This window comes from Poecile atricapillus, chromosome 7 (assembly GCF_030490865.1).
Source record: "Poecile atricapillus isolate bPoeAtr1 chromosome 7, bPoeAtr1.hap1, whole genome shotgun sequence".
In the NCBI taxonomy this organism is placed as follows: Eukaryota; Metazoa; Chordata; class Aves; order Passeriformes; family Paridae; genus Poecile; species Poecile atricapillus.
In genome coordinates this window covers 16,939,557-16,959,472 of record NC_081255.1, presented here as the reverse complement: position 1 = coordinate 16,959,472, position 19,916 = coordinate 16,939,557, and the positions used below count along the sequence as shown (strand labels likewise).

The 19,916-nt window shown below is 39.2% G+C and overlaps 1 protein-coding gene across 5 annotated transcripts in view; it reads right to left on the bottom strand.

Moving 5' to 3' along the window:
* ARHGAP29 (Rho GTPase activating protein 29) overlaps positions 1-19,656 on the bottom strand; it is a 52,611-nt gene extending 32,955 nt beyond the window's left edge. For all 5 annotated transcript variants that reach the window (XM_058842804.1, XM_058842805.1, XM_058842808.1 and 2 more), the window contains exons 1-2: positions 19,530-19,656; positions 16,480-16,825 (exon numbers count right to left, since the gene is read on the bottom strand). In XM_058842804.1, the coding sequence (XP_058698787.1) occupies positions 16,480-16,741 (262 nt within the window). In that variant the 5' untranslated portion in view covers positions 16,742-16,825; positions 19,530-19,656. The remainder of the gene's footprint in view (positions 1-16,479; positions 16,826-19,529) is intronic.
* Positions 19,657-19,916: the final 260 nt, after the last annotated feature.

Here is a 19,916-nt window from a genome sequence, read left to right as displayed (position 1 = left end):
CCCCTCTCAAGCTTAATAGCATAAAATGCAAAATCCATAGAAGTCTAAAGCCATGACTGCCAGTGATCCTGCAACATTCAGAGGCCCTCTCTGGGCACTTGAGTTCAGCTGTTCTCTCAGGTAACTACTTTCCTGCAGTCTCCTGGAGGAATGAGTCAGTCCCCTACCTCTCAAAAAGAGAAAACCAGCTCTTAAAACTGAAAACGGGCCAGGGGGAGGGGGGCAGGGAAGGCTTGGATAGAGTTTAGTAGGCTATCTAAAAATGTTTCACTAGGGGTTGAACTGTCATTTACAAGACCTGAAAACAAGCTCTTCCCAAATAGAAGTATGGTCTGTAGCACCAGAGAGAGAACAGGGTTAAAAAGCATGTATTCAAAGCTGACAAGTCTAATATTCAAGAATGACAGTACAGAGCAGCTGGAAAGTCTGCCTGTTTGCCAAGCCAGTAGCACACTATCGTCATTGGCATCCCACTCCCCAGTGGTTTTGGTCACCACATTTTATAACTGCTCATGCTTCTTTAATGTAAAAGCATAATCTACCTATTTTCTGATTTTACTTATTTCTCAAAGGGAAGCCTTTGTTTAGTAAGTTACTACGCAATAATGTCCTTACAGCTATGGATTTTATTCACACAAAACAAAATCAGATTTGCTCATCAAGCTTGTCAGCACCAGTCACCCTCCCTGCCAAGGCAGGGCTGGTCACAATACACGCAGTCAGGAAAGGCACTGCTGTGTCAGTTGGCTGGCATTCTTTTGTCTGACCTGATTTATTACTGGCCCAAACATTTCTGAAGTTCTTTACGTCAACAAATGTTTGTCAGGATAAGTTTAAATATAGACTAACAGTCCTTTCCCCACTACACTGCTATTCAGACCCATACAGGAGATGTACATACAATTCTACTTACTGCTTGTCCACCTGGAATATTAAGGTCTTTTAACAGCAGCAAACTCTCTCTCTCTCTACTACCCAATTTCAACCAGTCCCAAAAGAAGGGAAACCACTGATACAACTATTGTTTTGCTGTGGCTAAAAGTTTGTTTAGAACGGAAGTTGGTCTCACTAACAAAAGAGTAGCAGCCTAGATAAAACAACTGAAAAATAACACATCCCTGCAAAAGTCTTTGAGTCAGAATGCATGTGAGACTGTCAAAGCAGATATTCTAGTTCACAGCACATAATAAGGTCCAGCTTTCCACTAGGAGCTTTTAACAATTAGAAAATGTGATCAGGTATGTCATGCATTCAAATACTTTTCAATAATATTACAGAGTATGAACAACTTATCATGCTTACTCTATACAGCCACAGGTTTATATACCCAGACTAGTCTCTTTCAACTGGAGGAAAATCTACATAAAGTCACATCACTTGTCAAAATGTTACTATAAACAAGGTAATTTGGATTTTTGCACAAATACTTTCTCCATCTAGCTTCATAAGCACACTATGCCTTCACTATAATCAGCATCTACAGAGAACTCACTCTGGACATTTCCAGTAGAATAAATGCAACTGTTGAGAACCTCTAAATGCCCATTGTAGCCATCATCCCCACTAGGTATAGTCCTCATCTTAACTTCCTTTGTAAATCTGTTCTCCTGGGATCAGATGAAGTGTGTGTCCCTCACCTCCCCTTTGACTGAAATATAATAATCTGAATTCCAATTTTAAGCACCATTTCACATCTTCTCCATAAATCCTAACCTCTTTCAGGACAAACGGGCCAAAATAGTCTTGAAGGATGGTGGGGAGAACAAGCACACAAACTGGAAAGCAATTTCCCCAGTATCTGAATCCAGAAAGTTTCACCTTATAGAATGCAAACATTCAGCTTCTCATTACTTTCCATCTTGGAAGGATTCAGAAGAAAGAGGCCTGAGTAACCAACATTTCAATATGCAAGACCAATATCCTGGCTAAGTGACCATTCACTCTTATTTACTAAAAATTTCATTTTGACCTTTAGGTAAATTATATCCTGCTTCTGTTACATTATACAGGATTATGTGGTATCACTCATTATGCCACCTAGAGCAGGGAAAAATAATTTGCATTGGAATGAAATTGATCTACAGTAAAACAGATTTAATCTAAAATCACATTATTATCATCTTCATCTATGTCCATATTGCATACTAGGACACAGTCAGCACTCAGGCCTGAACCTGATCCAGACTATGAGACTTCCCAGTGAGCATCACAGAGTAGGCAAAACAATCACACAACAATGAACTGTGTGGAAATCACCTAATTCCTACATCTGCAGTTTGGCAAACAGTCCCAGATTAATCCATCATTTTCTTTTTGCCCTTCTCTCTGTCAGCCCAATTCTAACATTATTAACAGCCTGGCATATTTGCCTGATTTAACAGAGTTCACTACCACATTCAAAAGACCACAAGACTTAATCAAACACACACTGAAAACATGCTTTACATTGATTGTGGTTTGACCATAGCAAAGTTATCTGTGCCCCTGCTGTCTGGTCTACTGTCAAAGCAGCTTTTTTTTTTTCAGGCAGTAAACATATGAGTTAGACATGATTTTCATTGATTGTATGGAAATAAAATGAACAAAACTTTTTATTTTAATGGTGGTAGAGATAGTTATTGGTGGTCATAGCTCAGGAGTGATAGGAAAGCAACAGCCTTAGCTATCATATTTCTTTCTTTGTCTACATGCTGCAGATGTAAGGAAAGAAACATTTTAAATCACTGAAAAACTCAGATAATTTCTGGAAGAATTTATTCCTGCAAAATTTCTAGCAAGGCTGGAAGCTGCAAAAAGGTCTGGTGAAGTCATCACCTTTCTACCCTGTGCACAATGCAGAATAAGAAGCTACCTATCCATCCCTCTGTCAAGAAACAGTACTTGAAGCTTCCAAATTAGCAAGATAGCCAGTCCTGGCCTTTTTGTTCATCAGTATCATGGCAACCCCTGCTGTCATGGCATCATTAAAACAAACCACACTAAATTAATAGTCTTTAGTAACGTACTTCAACCAATGTTCTAACTACATCGTATCGTAGCATAAAATCACTATGGAGAATAATCAGTTGAGCAATTATTTCAATGAGAAAAATCCAGGGACATGTGAAGTTTGATTAGGAATGAGGAAAATAAAGCAATAAAAATAGTAACTCAAACCCCTATATTTGAAATAAAAACAGAGTTTTGTACGGTTTTTTATAAGAAGAGGAATATATTGACCCAGTTCAGTGGGAATGCATTGAGACTTCCTGCAAACAGCTCACTGAATACACTATAAAAAGTAGCACTGTTTCATTTCAGTTATTCCACACAAATGATGCTTTTGCAATACAAGAAAGCATTTAACATTTGAAAAGTCAATTGTCTACCTACTGTTAAACTACTAAATTTGTTCTTAAAGTCAGGTTGCACAAATTTAGGAAAAAAAAAAAAGGCACCTGGTACTTACCTTTTTTTTTTTTTTAATTTTAATGGTAAAAGTTCTGTCTTTACTTTCAGAAATAAGCACTATGAATATGCAAGCTTACAGTTTTTGCAGAAAAAAATATCCCTGGATAGAACACAAAACTATCCCAAATCCTTCCAGGTTAAGTTTTCTAGCGCAATGACTTCTTATTATGTATCACAAATGCCCAAACAACCCTTTCAGATTTGTCATTTGCTATCAGGGATTGTCCAAAACACAGTAATCTATCCATTTATATTCAACCACTAACCATGCTGATTAGCCTCTGATGTGACCTTGAGCTTTGGTGGGTTTTTTTTGGTTTTTATTTTTTATTAAACTGGGCTAACATTCCTACCCCATTTTAGTTATAGACCAATTCTGTACTTGTAAAGTCAAGATGTTTGTAAGAAGTCCTTCTTGACTACATATATAGAGCAAACAAAGACTAATTTAATTCTCAGAAATTGAAGTTACAAAAATAAAGATGTCTTAAAACAATCTTTTCAAAAAGTCAATAAAACAGGTATATATGCAAAATACATCAGAATAATCAAAATCTTGTAACTTTGCCTACACTGAAAGCAGTTACATATTTTCCTTTTGTTGGTTTGCCATCACTAACATCAGCAGAAAAGTTGTTACTTCACATTTGTCTCACATTTAAATTCATAGATGAAGTCCCCATTTGTTAAAGTGGGGAAGTCTCTCAGAAAATAAACAAACTACCACAATGCAGCTTTTAATCTATTTCAATATGCTGTACACTACATGCCTTTAACTTTTTTGTTCTACTAGCCTTGAGACTCCAGTCAACTAACCCAGATGTATTCAGCCACGCAGTTTAATCTTTAGAATACTTTAAACTTGTATTAAACCAAAATTTACCAGAAACCAGTAACAAAAATTGCTAGTGTTTCCTTACTTACCTGTTTCTGACAAATGAGAGTAAAAAGCACTACATGGCTATTTTAGTCACTGTTCATTTCCCTGAATCTTCCCAGAGATAAAGAATTAAGCTAGGTGAGGATAATGCTTCAGCAGTTTGAGAACACATTTTAAGTTAGAATTGCAAATGGTCAAGTGGACATAAGGCTATATTCTTTTGTATGAATACATTAGCAATAAATCTGATCAGCCACAGTTCACAAAGAATCATACCCATTAGGAAAGGCAGCCATACCACTAGTAGTGACTAGTTACTTATTTCTTATTCAAGGATGTTTCACTAAAACTTAGTCAAACAGTCACTAGACTGAACAGCTGCCAATGGAAGATACTGTTAAAATAAAATAAGAACTCTCATGCTCTAAGCAACTATTATTTCTTGCATACTGGTTCAAGTTCTCTGAGTACATGAAGCAATGTTCACTCAACATTTACAGCACAAATTTTCTGAAAAAAAGAACAAATCGCAAAATGAAACAATCTCCAGCAAGCTGATCATACCATATCAAACTGGCACACAAATGATAGTATGAAAATTATGGTTTATTCATTCTAAAAAAAAATAAATTCAACTTTTGATAACCAACATCAAGAGATTATCAAACACTACTTAACTCACGTTAATTTTAGTCTAAAATGCTGCTTGTTCTACATGCCTGCTTCTTCTACTTTTAGCATAAGCCACTGACTGAGTGAAGTATTTTACTGCTGCCTGCCCACCTATTTTTCAAAAGACCACACAAAGCCAGGATTAGGAGATAATATGGTATTAAACAATGGGTGTGTTACTACTTGCATTTATTTTAAATGATCTTTTAAACAGTACTATGGACTGCTGTAGGATGTGATAGTAGTCCATTTCTGGTTTGTTGATTGAAAGAAAAAAGTTACACTTTAAAATCAATTTAAAGTGGTATTCAAATCAGTAAAGCAGCAGCTAGTAACATGAGTTGCCTAGAAAATTGGTGAACATAAAGGATTACAGATTATCTGAAGTTCCTTCACTGATGTCCTGCTAAAACAACCACCCAAGAGAGTAAAGCCTGACCGCATAATTCACAGGTGACAGAGCCACTTGAATGGTCCAAAGGATATACTTTAAAAATCTTCCCATTTACTTCCCATTGACTATTGGGAACAGTCAATCTCCATTGCAATATAAAGTTTTGATATCAGTTAATTCACACCAAACATTTTTGAAGATTTTGTATAAAGAGAAAACAGAGTAACACTATCATTAAGGCAGCAACTGATGCCATGCTGGCACTTGCACTTAGGACAACAGTAATTCACTGTACATCTCACCATGAATTTTCAACAGAGTAGTATTTCTCCATAAATACCTTGCAATAGAAAGGTGAGAAACACCACAGAATCCATTTGCTTTTGTAGTTCTGGATTTACCCAGCTGTTTCTCCCTAGTATCACTGAAGTTGTCATTCCAGGTAGTCAATGCTGGATCAAAAATTCATGTGCTGCAGACCTATTGCTTTCTTTCCTAATTAAGTTCTCAGCCACCTTCTCTACAATCTCATGTCTAGTCATCATCTGAAGCCAACTACAGCTAGGAGTTCTCCATGACTTGCTGAATTTGTTTGCTTGTCCTTAATACAAGGGCTTAAACATGAATACCAGAAAGCATTTAATCTGACCACTCTGCAGTCTGAAGTCTACTGTTAGTTTCCCCTTCTTCACCACTGGCATAAGCTATTTATCACAGTCACTTTTTCAAAGCCCTTCACAAACTGTCTTCACTCAACTATCACAATTTACGTGAGCTGCTAAGCTTTCAGATAAACAATTTGCAGCTTACTCAACACAGAACAAAGCACATAGAGCTAGTCCTCAGAAAAGCTGCCTCCTTCAGCTGCTCTTCTGTCAGGAATAGATAACCTACTTGTGAGCTGAGACCACAGCCCATTTTGGCCACCAATCTTCACTGCTCTGCACCTCCACTTTAATAATTCCAGTAAACACTTTTTTTTCCCACTTGTCAGCACCGGACAACTTTTGGACAGATCTTTCAGTTCCACAGTTGCAATAGAAGAAAATAACTTATGTACCCTGTACACAATGAATGAAATAAAAAGTCCACAGGAGAAACAAATAAAAAACCCCACAGAAAAGCATTCTACTAAAGAACCCATTCATACCACTATCAACACTAAAACAGCAAGATGAATTTTTGAACACTGAGCAGTCTTTAAGTTAATGCTTCAGGAATACCATGTCCTTAACTATTTCAGTGACATCTGATCTTAAAAAAAAGTAGAGCTAAGAATACAGTTGCAGTCCAAAAGTAGAACATTAACTGAGATACTACCTTCCCTCACAATACAGAGCCCTAAAACAATCACACCTGCATAAAATAGGAAAATTTAAATACAGTACTTAGAGAAGAAATTGGAAATTCTAAGTACAATGCCAAGTCCTAAAGATGTCAAAGCTCTTTTAGAAAAGGTATGAAAGTGCTCTAATTCCACCATACAAAAATACTCCCTGCAACTTACTGATCTACAATTCTACAACTGACATTTTCCATTATTTTTTCATTTTCATTTTTTAATGCATTTTTGCTGAAATTTCTTTACTAGGTCTTTCTCATCTTGCAGATTTCTAAAACCGGGAAAGGACTGAGATATTACAAGAGTTAGAAGAACACCTTATTCCTTCCAAAATAAGAACTTTCTCCTTCCCTTAAGCATGTATGTGTAGCAAGATCCACAAGCCCATGTGGGCCTTCTGTGTCTCATAGCTAGGTAGCACTAACAGAACTTGTACTGACATCATGAACTGCTGCAACACCCACCTACTAGGCCCTGAACCCAAGATACACAGCAGAGAAAACATATTTCAAAAAGGGAATGTGTTATATACTAAAATAGCTTAAATACCTGAAGCGGTTCAGTCATGACAAAGAAAACAAGACTGAAGAGGTAAATTTTGCTAACTTAAGATTAAAACTGGTTTATCAACTAAAAATAACAAATTAACAAGTAAGAATTACTACATACTTTTAAAAACTAGTCCAAGAAATTATTCAAGAAAAAGATGGTGAAAAGGAAAAATCCTTTGTTCAGCTAAATCACAGCCTCTACAAAAGAAAATTCCTCAAGTCCTAGGTTTCGCTGTTACACTGTTCTGTAACCAATGTCATTAAGATGAAAGTTTAACTCAAACGTAAGTATTTTCTACAGCCTTACATGAGTCACCTTCCATAAAAAGGGGCATTTTAGGCAGACAAAGGAGTAAGTCCCCATAAAATCCCTATTTTCCTGAGAAAAGGGAAACAGCTCCATACAAAAATCAAGGCCCAAGCTCTGTATCCAATCTCCTACCCTGCCATGCTGTTCTAACTCTAATCCATTACCAAGACATTAGCGCTAACAATCAAATCACTAAAACTGTCAGATTAGATGAACATTTACTCAGAATTAAGAAACAAGTCAGCTTCTGTGACCTAGCTACATAAATAGGAACAACAACCACTTCCAAAAAAACTGGTAGAAAAGCAATGGTTTAGTCTATGAAACCTTAATGAAGTCAAGGTCATTTAGGATGACAATTTCAACTGCTAACTCTATGCTGTCAGGCACACAAAAATTATTTGTATTGATGTTCTTCTTTTATGTTGAAACTTTGATAAATTGATGCTTGAGCAAAATGAGAAAACTGAGTATTTTTGTGGATCCACTATAATACATTTCACCAAGAGTGGGAAACTCATTTATGGCAAGCATTTTTTGTTCTGTTTTTAAACATGAAAGCCCACACATGTACATGGGAATTGCTGTTTAGAACACAAGATTTAGACTGGATATGGGTCAAATCTTATCTTTCAGTCATTACAACAGAGTTCTTTGAGAGATACAAGTTGTTTATTGGTTCAAGTGTTCCTGTTCCTTAAGCTGCAAACTATATTAGAAGAATTTTTGTTGTTGAAAGCCTAGCTTTACTTTCAAAAATGAAAATACGACTATTCATCCTCTTCCTCACTAGTGACCTTTCATCTTGCTGATCTTGCCATTTCAGTTCCATTAGTCTAGCTGCTGTGACGGAAAGTGAAGCTAATTCTAATTAACACTCCAGCTAAGGCTCTAAGTGTTTTGAGCTCCTTTTATACATCAAAAATGCAAAAAGGAGGAAGAATGAAGTTTTTCCTTCTATTACATTTTTTTTCACTTCAAAAGCAACATAAAAGTGAAAAATGGCTGTGCTCTCTTATAAATAGCTCAGTTTTCCTAAAGAAATATATGCTAATTATTTAAGTCAACAAAAATATCTGACTGCACATAAGGGTTGATTTTACATGTTAAACACTCAGGAGCCTTCAAGACACCCCCCTCCTGACTGCTGATCTTAGACACTATAGCAACAAGTGAACATTTGTTCAGAAGGAATGTGGAGTATGCAACTGGGGGAGGGGTAATACTATCAGCCACAAACTTATCTCCTGGTCCACTAAGTTATTATTTAACTTCAATCTTCCCTGAAACTGAAGAAACAGCATTTACTATCCAACATTAGCAACCAGCATTTAACAGGCAGCTTACACTTTGACTATGAAGAACACAGATTTGCTCAAATTCAGCTTTAAGAGAAGGTTGGTTTTTTCCTCTTCTTCAGAATAGTGGAAACAGAATTGTTCCATGACTGCAGATGAATTAAGCAGTGCACTATCACTGCAAACTTGCAAAACCAAACAAAATACCCAGCTCCTCTGGCTCTGGCCACAGTATCTGAAAGTCCAAACCTCCCTGACAAAAGCCTGCAGACAGCAGACTCAGAAAACAGGAGGCTTGGGCAAAACAGAGTATGGGATGATCTGGAGTGAAATAAAAAAAAGTGGGAAATTCACCCTCCCAGATTAAGGGCAACATTCCTGGGGACACCTATGGTTCATAGCTATGCCTGCCTCCCATTAACTTTTTTAACCTCTTTTTGCACTGCTGTGGTTTTACCTCTAATCAGGCTGTACATCACCATTTCTTTGCAAAACTTCTCAAGTCTGAGGAAACTGGACAGGAACATGACTCAGGGCCAGAGATTTTAGTGCTTTCCGTCCAAGAGAGGGACCAGAAAAGAAAGGTGTGAAAGTGAAGGAAGCATGGGAAAATGACCAGGGCGTCTCTGGCTTGCTGTGGTCCTACAGCTACACTAAGAGAAGCAGCCTGTTTCATTTTTTTCCTCTGAGTTTTGCCATGAAAAACCCAAGAGAAGCTCTTAAAAAAAAGTCACTACTATTACATTTCAGTTCTTAGCAATAATTTTACTTTTAGCTTGAAAGACTATTTTAGATTTGTGAAAGGACAATTTCAGCTTCAGATTGACTGAACTTCTACTTAGCAGTGACTACTACTTGGAGATATGTGAAAGGGTCTACTAAGGAATTTCCAGACTGGAAGCAGATACCACTTGGCATGTAAGAAGCAGGTTTCAGAAAGGTAAGTTTAAAAGCTGACTGTCAAATTCAAGTGTGCCAAAAGCTTAGTGCTAAGGTGATATGGGTAATTTGCCATCTACAAAGGGCATTCTCTGCGTGCTGTTCTCCCCACCACCACCCCACCTTTCATAAACCCCTGTCAAACTTAGCATTCAATAAAGGAGACAAAGGAATTGACACAAGTTTTAGACCGGATGGCCACACCAACGATGCCTGGAGTCTCAGTCTTGCTCCATTTTAAACCTCTGGCAACTTGTTCCTTTGCCAGCCACCTTCTCCCTCTTTGCTGGTACTCAGTACAACTTTACAGCCAGCAAACGGAACTGATCTGGCTAAAAAATAGTTCCTTTCTTCCTAGGACTAGTTTTCAGGTAGATCTGCCCCCAAAACATGGCTTGCTGTGCATCACCAGAGAACTACCACCAGTGTCAGGAAAAAACAGTGAGATCCCAGCAGCTCACGTAGAAGTTCCTTTGTGGAAAAGAAACTGCTGTGGAAATAGACTATCGGCATGTTTAAAACAAAGCCCCAAATAGAACAAGTTTTATAACAAGAAAACAACCATTTTAGATGCACCTTGAGGATTTTAAACAGTCACAGAACTGTATCAACAATGAAGCTGCTGATGGAGAGGGGAAAATAAAGGCAATTTCAGCAGCAGAACATCAGAAGTTACTCCTTGCAGCTGCCCCAGCCTGATTTAGTCCTGGCCTCCCTGCTACTGCAGCTCACAAGGACACCTCTGCTAACTCTGCCATGGGAACAAAAACATCCAAAGCAGCAAATACAAGTTGTCAGAATTCACCTTTTAACCTAATTTGGTTCAAGCAAGAGGATGAACAATCCGATTACAGGCAAATGCATTTTAAACATGCAGTTATAGTTCCTTCTGGATCAAGTTTGAATAGAGCTACAAAGTACAAAAAAATTATATTTTAATAATAAATCACAGAATTATTCTTCAGATACTGTAAGCATATTACACTTTGACATATTTTGGAAGTGATAAACATTAAAATTCCACTTTAGACTATTTGTCAGCATCCTCAAGTATTTTTAATTCTGTAATATTCGTTATTAGCTTGTTTTCCTTCTTTTTTTGTGCTACATGAAATAAGAGAAACAAAGTGCTACATATTACATGGATTCCTCTGGCTTTTTCTAGAAATTCTCAAAGGTCATTTAATAATTCATAAGCAGGTTGCTTACACATTTGATAATCACTATGTATTCACAGTTCCCAAAAGTTAGCTACCCTGATAGCATTTTACTTTCCCTTTTCTCATAAAAGTTTTTTATTTATCACACAAAATACTACCCAGCAGAAAACCAGCACCATCTTCCACGAGAAGTCCAAAGACACTGTCACCCTGAAAATTAAAGCCTTCTGATAATGTTTTCATAGTTTCAGTTACTTTCCCATGAAAGGTCTATAAACATAAGTTGTTTATCACATTCCTTCTAAGAAACGTCTTTTGATGGACGTGTGTCATGACCAGTGTGCTTGGGAAGGTGGTAACTTAATTTTCCAATCCCTGCTCATTGTCGAGAATCTATAAATACTGGAGTCAGAGAATAAAGGTTCTGCTTTTCTGTTCTGACGCTGAGAGGCGTTCATGTGAATCATTTTGTGTCCTTCAGCAACAAGACATTAGTCCAAATGCCTTCAAATCAAAACAAATATAAAGAACTCCCCCAAATGTTGCTTCCAGAAACTGTTGCAAAGAAAAGTAAATACTTTATCAGATCCTTGATTAGAGCAGTTTGCCCACCTACCAAGCATTCATAGTATGAGGTATCATTAGACAGGTAAATACATTCAGTTTAAGGTGTATCAAAGACAGCACCTTTCATTGAGAAACATCAAAATTGGAATAAAGAACAAACAGCAAAATTACACCTAGTATTAAAAAATTATCATAAATTCAATCTGCAATCTTCACTGCAATAACTAATGACTTCAGGTTTTCCCTCGCAAAACAGGACTAATCTACTTTCAAGAACACTGCCTCACAAAAAGACATTATTATTTTAGGCTATAAGAAAATAAGGAAATAAAAAATGAAATGCCAGAAATACTGCAGTGCCTTAATAGTACTAAAAACACAGACAATATACATTAACAAGCCAGGAAGGGCTGAAGAGAAATCATTCACCTTTGAGCCTCGGGCACCATATTCAGTAAATGGCTTCTCATTTTTAGTGTAGCACATGATTAACACCAATCTCCATGGTGCTATAAGAAGGTTTTGAAGTCATTAGAGATTACAAGTTACTCATTTTGAGGAAACTATTTACCTTGAGACACCTTTAGAATTGTCCCACTGAGGTGAGTATCCTATCCTTCAAAAATAACAACCTGATAGGTTTCAAGTCAGGTAGCATTCCTGATGCTTTTGAAGGTATTGGTGCTACTATAAAGAGAATGCAAACATTCCTGACCAGGCCATCCAGCTTCAGCAGTACTTTCGCCTCTGCTTCAGTTAAAAAAAAAAACAACAACAAAAACCCACCAAACAGAAAACAAACAAAAAAAACCCCAGCAAAAACAAACCCTAAATCAAAAAATCTATCTAAAAATCAGACACATTCTGACCCTCAGAGAAATCTGTGATGGAAGACAACAGTGTTATCTTCCTACTCTGGTTCTAAGATACCTGTGGGAAAAGAGTATACTAACATTTTAGAATGAACTACAATTTACATTTGTTGAAGATAGGATGAAATTGAAGAAAAAGGATTTGCTCATTCAAAGGATGCAGAATTAACCACATGAAGGACACAATATCACACTTTGAAGATTACTTCAAAGTTTGTGATAAAGTAAGCAAAACTTCCACAATGTATTCTGAAGTACAGTCAAGAAGACTACATATTAAAATGTAATTACACCTGCACTTTTAAACCACATGCAAATTTTACCCTTAGAGCTATTCATAATGAAACACATTATTTCCCACAGTCTCAAGGGCAGAGCTTATAGTATATATTATATTCCTAAAAAAAAAAATAGCAGATGTCGCAAAACTAGTAGCTAAGTACCTTCAGAGCAGGGAAACAGGAATGCTTTCTCCCTCTCTAATGCAACACAAGCAAAAGCTGCTACATACTGCTTAAATATTAAATATTTACTTTCAGTTCATAATTTGAAGATATTTTACTGTGTCCTAAATATTCTTTTGAGTGGTCTTTTTAAACCTGAGAAAATGAATTTCATCTGAGCAAAGACCACACAGTAACATCATTTACTTAATGCAACAATTATATGCAGCTTGGACTGTAGTCACCAGCCTCATACATAAATACCTATTCAATAGATTCTCAACTTTGCATATCAATACAGTAAGCAATGTTTTTTTGAACTGGTAGATTCTCTAATAGAAGATTGTAAGAATTAGGTCCTGCATGTCTGGGACAAGAACTAACCTCTGCAAGTTACAGGATTTACCTTAATTATACCTCACACACTTAGAATCTTTAATATTTTCAATACTGTGGTCAGGTTGTTAAGCCCTCAGCAGGTCTCCATGGGAAGCAAACAACAACTCAGTTCCTAAAACTGCTTTTACCATAGGAAGTTACTTCTTGAGTGCCACTACTCTGAAACCCACAGACGGGCTCCAGCCTGTAGACTGTACTTCCCTGTGTGTCCTAAGAGGGGTGTAAGTTGAAGGCAACAATAAGTTCTCGTGCTCTCAGCTGATAGCTGAAATGTTACTGTTGGAACTCAAAGCACAAAGAAAACTCACCAGCTTTCAAGCCATTATGTCTTAACAGTTTGTACTTGGGATGTACATTAAAACAGAAAGAAGTAAACCTGGGGCACATCAGGAAAACAGTGGCATCCATAAAACTGAACAGTCAAATGAACAGCAATAATAACAGCACAAATTATAGGAAACTATCTGAGTCTTCTAGGTATTAATTCAACATACACTCTCAAGTCTGACCTTCCAAGCAGGGATTGCTAGGGAACTGTTTTCATTTTCTTAACAGAAAAGGAAGAAGATTGACTTATTATGAGATTTTTCAATAAATTTAAATTATCTCTCATTTCATAAAGTACAAATGCTGCAACTGAAGACAACCTTTCAGTTCAAACACAAAAATACAATGACAACAACTGTCCTTACTAGTGCTAGCCACATGACAATCTTGCTCATCTGGAAATTTACCTGAAGACTGGACCAAGAGACTGATGCACTAACTGCATCAGTGTTTCAGCCTGTCATCAATCAGAATTACATACAAAATTTGAGAAACAGCACTGGATTCATTTACCTAGGTTCAAAAAATGCCCAGAGCTCTCCTTTAATGAAGACAATGGTAAAATATCTTGATCTTATGCCTCAGATTAGATTACTAATAACAGAATGTTACATCCAGCGCATGCAAGGCCTAAAGGACAGCAAGAACTGAAGGGTATGGAACCCATGGTATTTCACTCAACACAAGAGAAAACTGCAGCTCATGTCCCTCATGTCCAAACAGCTGTCAAACTTTTCAACTCTACAGTTATATTTGGAGTGTTTTGTTTGCTGGTTTGGGGTGCTTTGGTTAGTTGGTTGTTGGTTTAGGTTTCCCTTTGTTGAAGGGTGTCAAAAATGTATTCAGCATTGTAACAATGGGACTACTGTAAGAAATTAAATCATATTAGCATAAGGAATGCAAAGAGAAGTAGCCTTGAAATCTATAGAACATTTAATTTATCTAATACTCCCCTCAAGAGATTTCAACTTATTCTTCATGTAACAAATCAACTCGCACTGGTACCATAACAAAACACAGTTCAAGGCTGCAATCCCAAGGCACTTACATTCTAGTTTAGACACAAACACATGTTATAACCCAAAATCTCTTAGATACGTCATCCAAGATTGGATCACTACATCAGAGGAACGCTAAGTGAACCATGGGTGAGTAACTTCTGGGCTCTTTCATGGTAGCTCAGGTACCACAAACAGGGAACACAAGAATTGGTCAGTATGACATTGAAGGCCACACACCCATGGCAATCAGCTGGTAACCACTGCAGGACCCCAGCAGCAGAATGAGGACAACTGGGAGCCACATGGCCAAGCCTGAGGCTACTGTGCATCAGGAGTTTGGACAAATCTGCCAGAGAGGCAACACAGCAACTAAGAGTTGATGCAGAAGTTGGGGGAACAGTGGTTAGAAGCTGAAAGACCTACAGCAGTCTCTAGATATGCTTACCAAGCAAATATAAACAGTCACTGATGCAACCCTTCCAAAAAGGAAGAATAATAATTTCTATCCCTGCAACTGATTCCATCTTCAAATAATCAATGTAACTGATTTCAGGATAGTGGTAAGGTGCAAGCATTACAAACCAGAATGTTATGTGCAAGAAGCCTGTTCAACCATCTTCGTAAGTTTTTGTTAGTTTTTGGACAGATAATTTTAAACATTTGCCAAACATTAGAAAATGCAAACTAAAGTGTGCAGCTTCCAGGAGGTTGTCTCCAGCCAGCGGTAAGCAAGGCCAGCATTACAGAGCTCACTATATTATGGGTACAAAGGTCAAAAAGAACACTCCCAACTATGGAAGAGAAACATCTTTCCTTTATAAATTATAAATCTTTTAAATGGGCAACACTGCTTCACAAATTAATTCTATACTATATTATAAAATGACAACTCCTGCTTTCCATGTTAGTTTTTTCTGGATCATTTGAGCTCAAAATTTTAAACTGACAAGTAATTAACTACTGATGCATGACAACGGGAACACTTCAGTGCTTTGATAGGCCTTTCCTACAGGATGCCCATTTCATTCTCAGTAGGCACCAGACACTCAACGTCACAAATAACTCTGCTCATCCTCATTGCTTGTGTACTCAGCAAAAACTATGAGGACACAAAGTGATCACTAGTGTCAAATTATTGGTCTTTTAAGAATTGTTCACAAACATTTTAGCAGCAGTATTTCAGCTGTGTGCACACACAGAGGTGGCTGCAAATGTTCAGCACTTAGGACATCTTATAAAAAACTGCTCTGGCTGTCATTTACATTATTAATCCCACAAAATTTAGATAAAAGTTTTCCTCCTGATGACCAAAACTGGACTAATGGTATTTCCCAAAAGGAACAGGAACACAATAATGCAAACCTCTCACAAGCAAGGAAATTTGCAGTTTCCACCTGCTGGCAGAAGATGGTAAATACTTGCAAAGGAAGACTGTGTAGTTACACTCTACCTTAAAACTCAATCTACTACTGTGGAAGACTTTCAAAAACCAAATCAGCCTCAAAAACTGAAACATAACCAAAATAGTAATAGAATTGTTTGGAATTACAAAAAACATTCAAGTGGTTAAAAAACTAATCAGTCGATGGTCTCATAAATTCAAGCATCAGCCTAGACAGCCTGCTAAGAGCTTATTTTCCCTTGCTCTGATTATGAAACAGATTGCACCGTTCTGGTGAGGAAATGCAGAACCCAAACTAAAACCCATCACTTCCTGTAATCATCATGCTGGGGGTGGGGAGGGAAGAGGAAGGGAGGATAAATGGTGAAGGTAAAGGGTAGGGGGAAACAACCACAGCAAACACTAGTTAAAACATACAAATAGACTTGTTAGGAGTTCCAGAAAATCTAAGAATTAAGAACAACTGACACACCTTCTGAAAGAAAGGCTTCCTTCAAATAAAGTAGCACATCTGCAAATTTTCTGACATCATTCACCAGTTGCATGATATATTCTGGGTCCACAACAGGATTATCATAGCAGTCAGAGTTGGAGCTAATGCTGCTCAGAGAGCTGCTCTTGGTGCTGCGCCCCATTCCCCAGTTTCCTGCACTCGAGATGGTGAAGAAGTTGGAGGTAGACAGTCGGGCTAATCCCAAACCACGCTTGTTACTTCCACCGTTCTGTCGCAACATCCCAGCAGCCACTGTGCTTGTAGAGCTCCCGCAGTCAACATTCACAGTCACTTGATGTCCATTGGACAAGCCAAACGTGAAACCCTTAAAAATTGGGGAGGGGGAAGGAGGTGGAAGAGAAGAAAAAATGCTGATTAGTATAGAAATATATGCGAAGCAATACTTTTGTACCGAAAAGATGCAAAACTTTTTTCAAGATGACACTGCTTTACATAAAAATGCTAAACTGAGTACCATAAAGGCTTTGACTATTTGAAGTTACTTGAATTTGTACAGCAGGTACAAATTGTTGCATAGAAAAAAAGAAATCAATGGCATGACAAAATTATTTTAAAAGCTAATCATGATTCATGCTTATTCCATGAGAGAAGTTTCTTCCATGAATATTTAGAAATCACGCGCTCTACCAAGCACCTATTCTTTAAGATTAAATGTTACTTCAACTGAATAAAATCACAAAAACACTTGATATGATACAGACTATGATCAATATCCCCTCTTGCATGAACCACCAAGCTGTACTCAGCATCCTGTCTCTTAATAAACACTGTCTTAATACACAGCCTTGATGTCAAAGGATGAATTTTCTTTGTGCAGTGTGCCAAGCAAGAAACCGTTGCCTATCACAGTGTCTCAGAAAGGAAAACATGCTCAAAGAAGTTATGTGGGCTCTTCAGCTTGTTATCTATCAATACGAAAAGCAATCAAAAGAAAGACTCAGAAAAATGAAGAGAATGAAAAAATATTTTAGTATCAAAGTTTATCTGCAAGTCTCAGTGCAGTTATCTTGAATAATGTTGCTCCGCCCTGAAAGTTCCACAAAAAAAATGCACAAATTTGGGGGAGTATAAACCAGGAGACTACTTGCATTCCTTTCCTTTAGGAAAAAAAAAACGAACCAGAAAGCTACTGAAAATTTTGCCATGTCAGGTTAAGCGATTGATTTCAAAGCAAACTGCAGGTGGCAGAGTCAGGTACGCTTCCAGCAGCTCCCACAACGCCTGCTGTTGTTCTCTCAACACCAGGAGAAATTCTCAGTGTTTACACCACAGTGTAAACTCCATAGGGGAAAAAAAATCCCCAAAATCCAAATTAGAACACAACAGTTAAAAAGCAAACATGGGTTACAGACACATCTACAGCAAACCTTTAAATTCAATTACTTTACCTAAAAATAAAAGTTCTTATGAACTAAAAAATACAGGTTTAAAACGGGTTCTCCTGCATACGTCTGCACTTGGTTACACCAACTGAAGTAGCAGCACCTTTACCACTTTGAACACTCCCACTAACACTTTCAATAGGCATTACTCTAATACACTTCAATTATTTTTCCATTATTTCTGTTTGCAGTTTAAAAATATCAGAGGAAACGTGGTCAAAGCAGTTGTTTTTGTAATTAATGTGCAGGCCTTCCAGGGAGTGTGTGCTGGGAGAGAGGGAAAAAAACTTCAGAATTTAACACAAATTAACTGCTCTAATTTCTGTTTACTGCTTAAAGTCAGTACATACAAGAGCACTCATGACACTATACAAATAATGCAGATAATTAAGCAATTCCAAACACCTCAAGTAGATTGAAGTGAGGTTTACATTAAACAGTGTTTAAGCAAGTTTCTTCTGTTCCCACATATAATTCTCATGGCTACAAAGCTACTTTGCAATTCTACCTTGCAATTAAGGCAAAACAAGACATATAACCTTCTCTCCTCCTAACAAGTGTGATATCTATTTATATCGAGAAAGATTTTCATATTATTTAAAAGACATGCCTCTTTTAAGTCTGGCCAGGTTCAGAGTCAACTTTTTAAGTAGCATGATGTGTTAGACCTGTTCCAGTGGCAAGTCCATGCTTTTAAAGCTGTGTTGTTTTAGAAATACTGCCTTTTTTTGTACAAGCAGTACAATAATGCCACCACTTTGAAAATTATAAAAGTGATGACAAGTGTTTCTAAGCGGGAAAAACTTGTGAAAACCAAAACTGAGCAGCTTAGCACAGGAGGCACCTTTTCCTCATAAATATTAGCCCTTACGTCTGTTCCTCCTGTGTTACAAGGCAGATGGGGAACGTTTCCCTCCCAGAACACATGCCTTTCATTACTGAGAAGTGTTTCATATTTCTTCAGGAGACTCTGGCTTTGAAAACGAAAAGCATCCACCAGCTTTGCTATAAACGCCTCCAGACTCCTTTGCCTCACAGCGAGCCACTGCCCGTCCCGACGGAAAAAAAAAAAGATAAAAAAACTAAAGCGCCAGATATTTCAAAAATTTGCTCTCCCAGCACAATCTCCCCGGTAGGGAGGGGAAGAAAGGGAAGGAAAAAAAAAAAAAAAAAAGAAAGAAAGGAAAAAAGGGGCCACGTCGCTGGCGGGCTGAGGGCAGGGCCGCTCCCGGTGCCCCGGGCGGGGGTCGGCGCTCGGCCCTGCCCCCGCCGCGCATTCCCGGCGCCCCGCGGCGGGCACTCCCCGCAGCGCCCCCGCGCAGCGCCAGCCCCGGGCCCGCGGCAGGTACCGGCCAGGGGCCGCCAGAGGTGCGGGGCAGGGCGGAGGTGGGTGCGCGGGGAAGCGCCCGGCACCGCTCCGGCGAACCGCAGGGCGGGGCGGTGGGAGTCGCTGGGGCTAAACTCGCACCGGGAGGAGGACGCCGGGCCCCCTCCAGCCGTCCCCGTTCCCACGGCGGCTCAGAGGCGCCGTGCCCCACGCTCGCCCACGGCTCCTCCCGGCGGCGACAGGCGACGCCCCCCCCTCCTCCCGCCGCGGCGTTCCCGTAGCCCGCGGCCGGCGCTTACCGGAGAGCGGCGGCCGAGCGCAGGCAGCAGCCGGGCCGCCGCGGGCCCCTCGCGCGGCCGCCCCGCTGCCCATGGAGCGCCCTCCCCTCAGCGAGCCCCGCGCCGCCGCCGCCGCCCCCGGGGTCGCCACCGCCCCCGGCCCCGCCCGCGCTCCGCCATTGGAGGGGGGCCCCGGGGGCGGGGCTCCCGCGGGACACGCCCCCCCGCGCCGGTGCGCGGACCCGGGCGGGAACGGGGCCGGCGAGCGGAGCGCGGCAGGTGCGGCACGCGCACCGAGCCGAACCGAACCGAACCGAATCGAACCGAGCCGAGCCGAGCCGAGCCGAGCCGAGCCGAACCGATCCGATCCGCACTACGCTTGCGGCCGCCGGGCACCGCGAGCAGCGG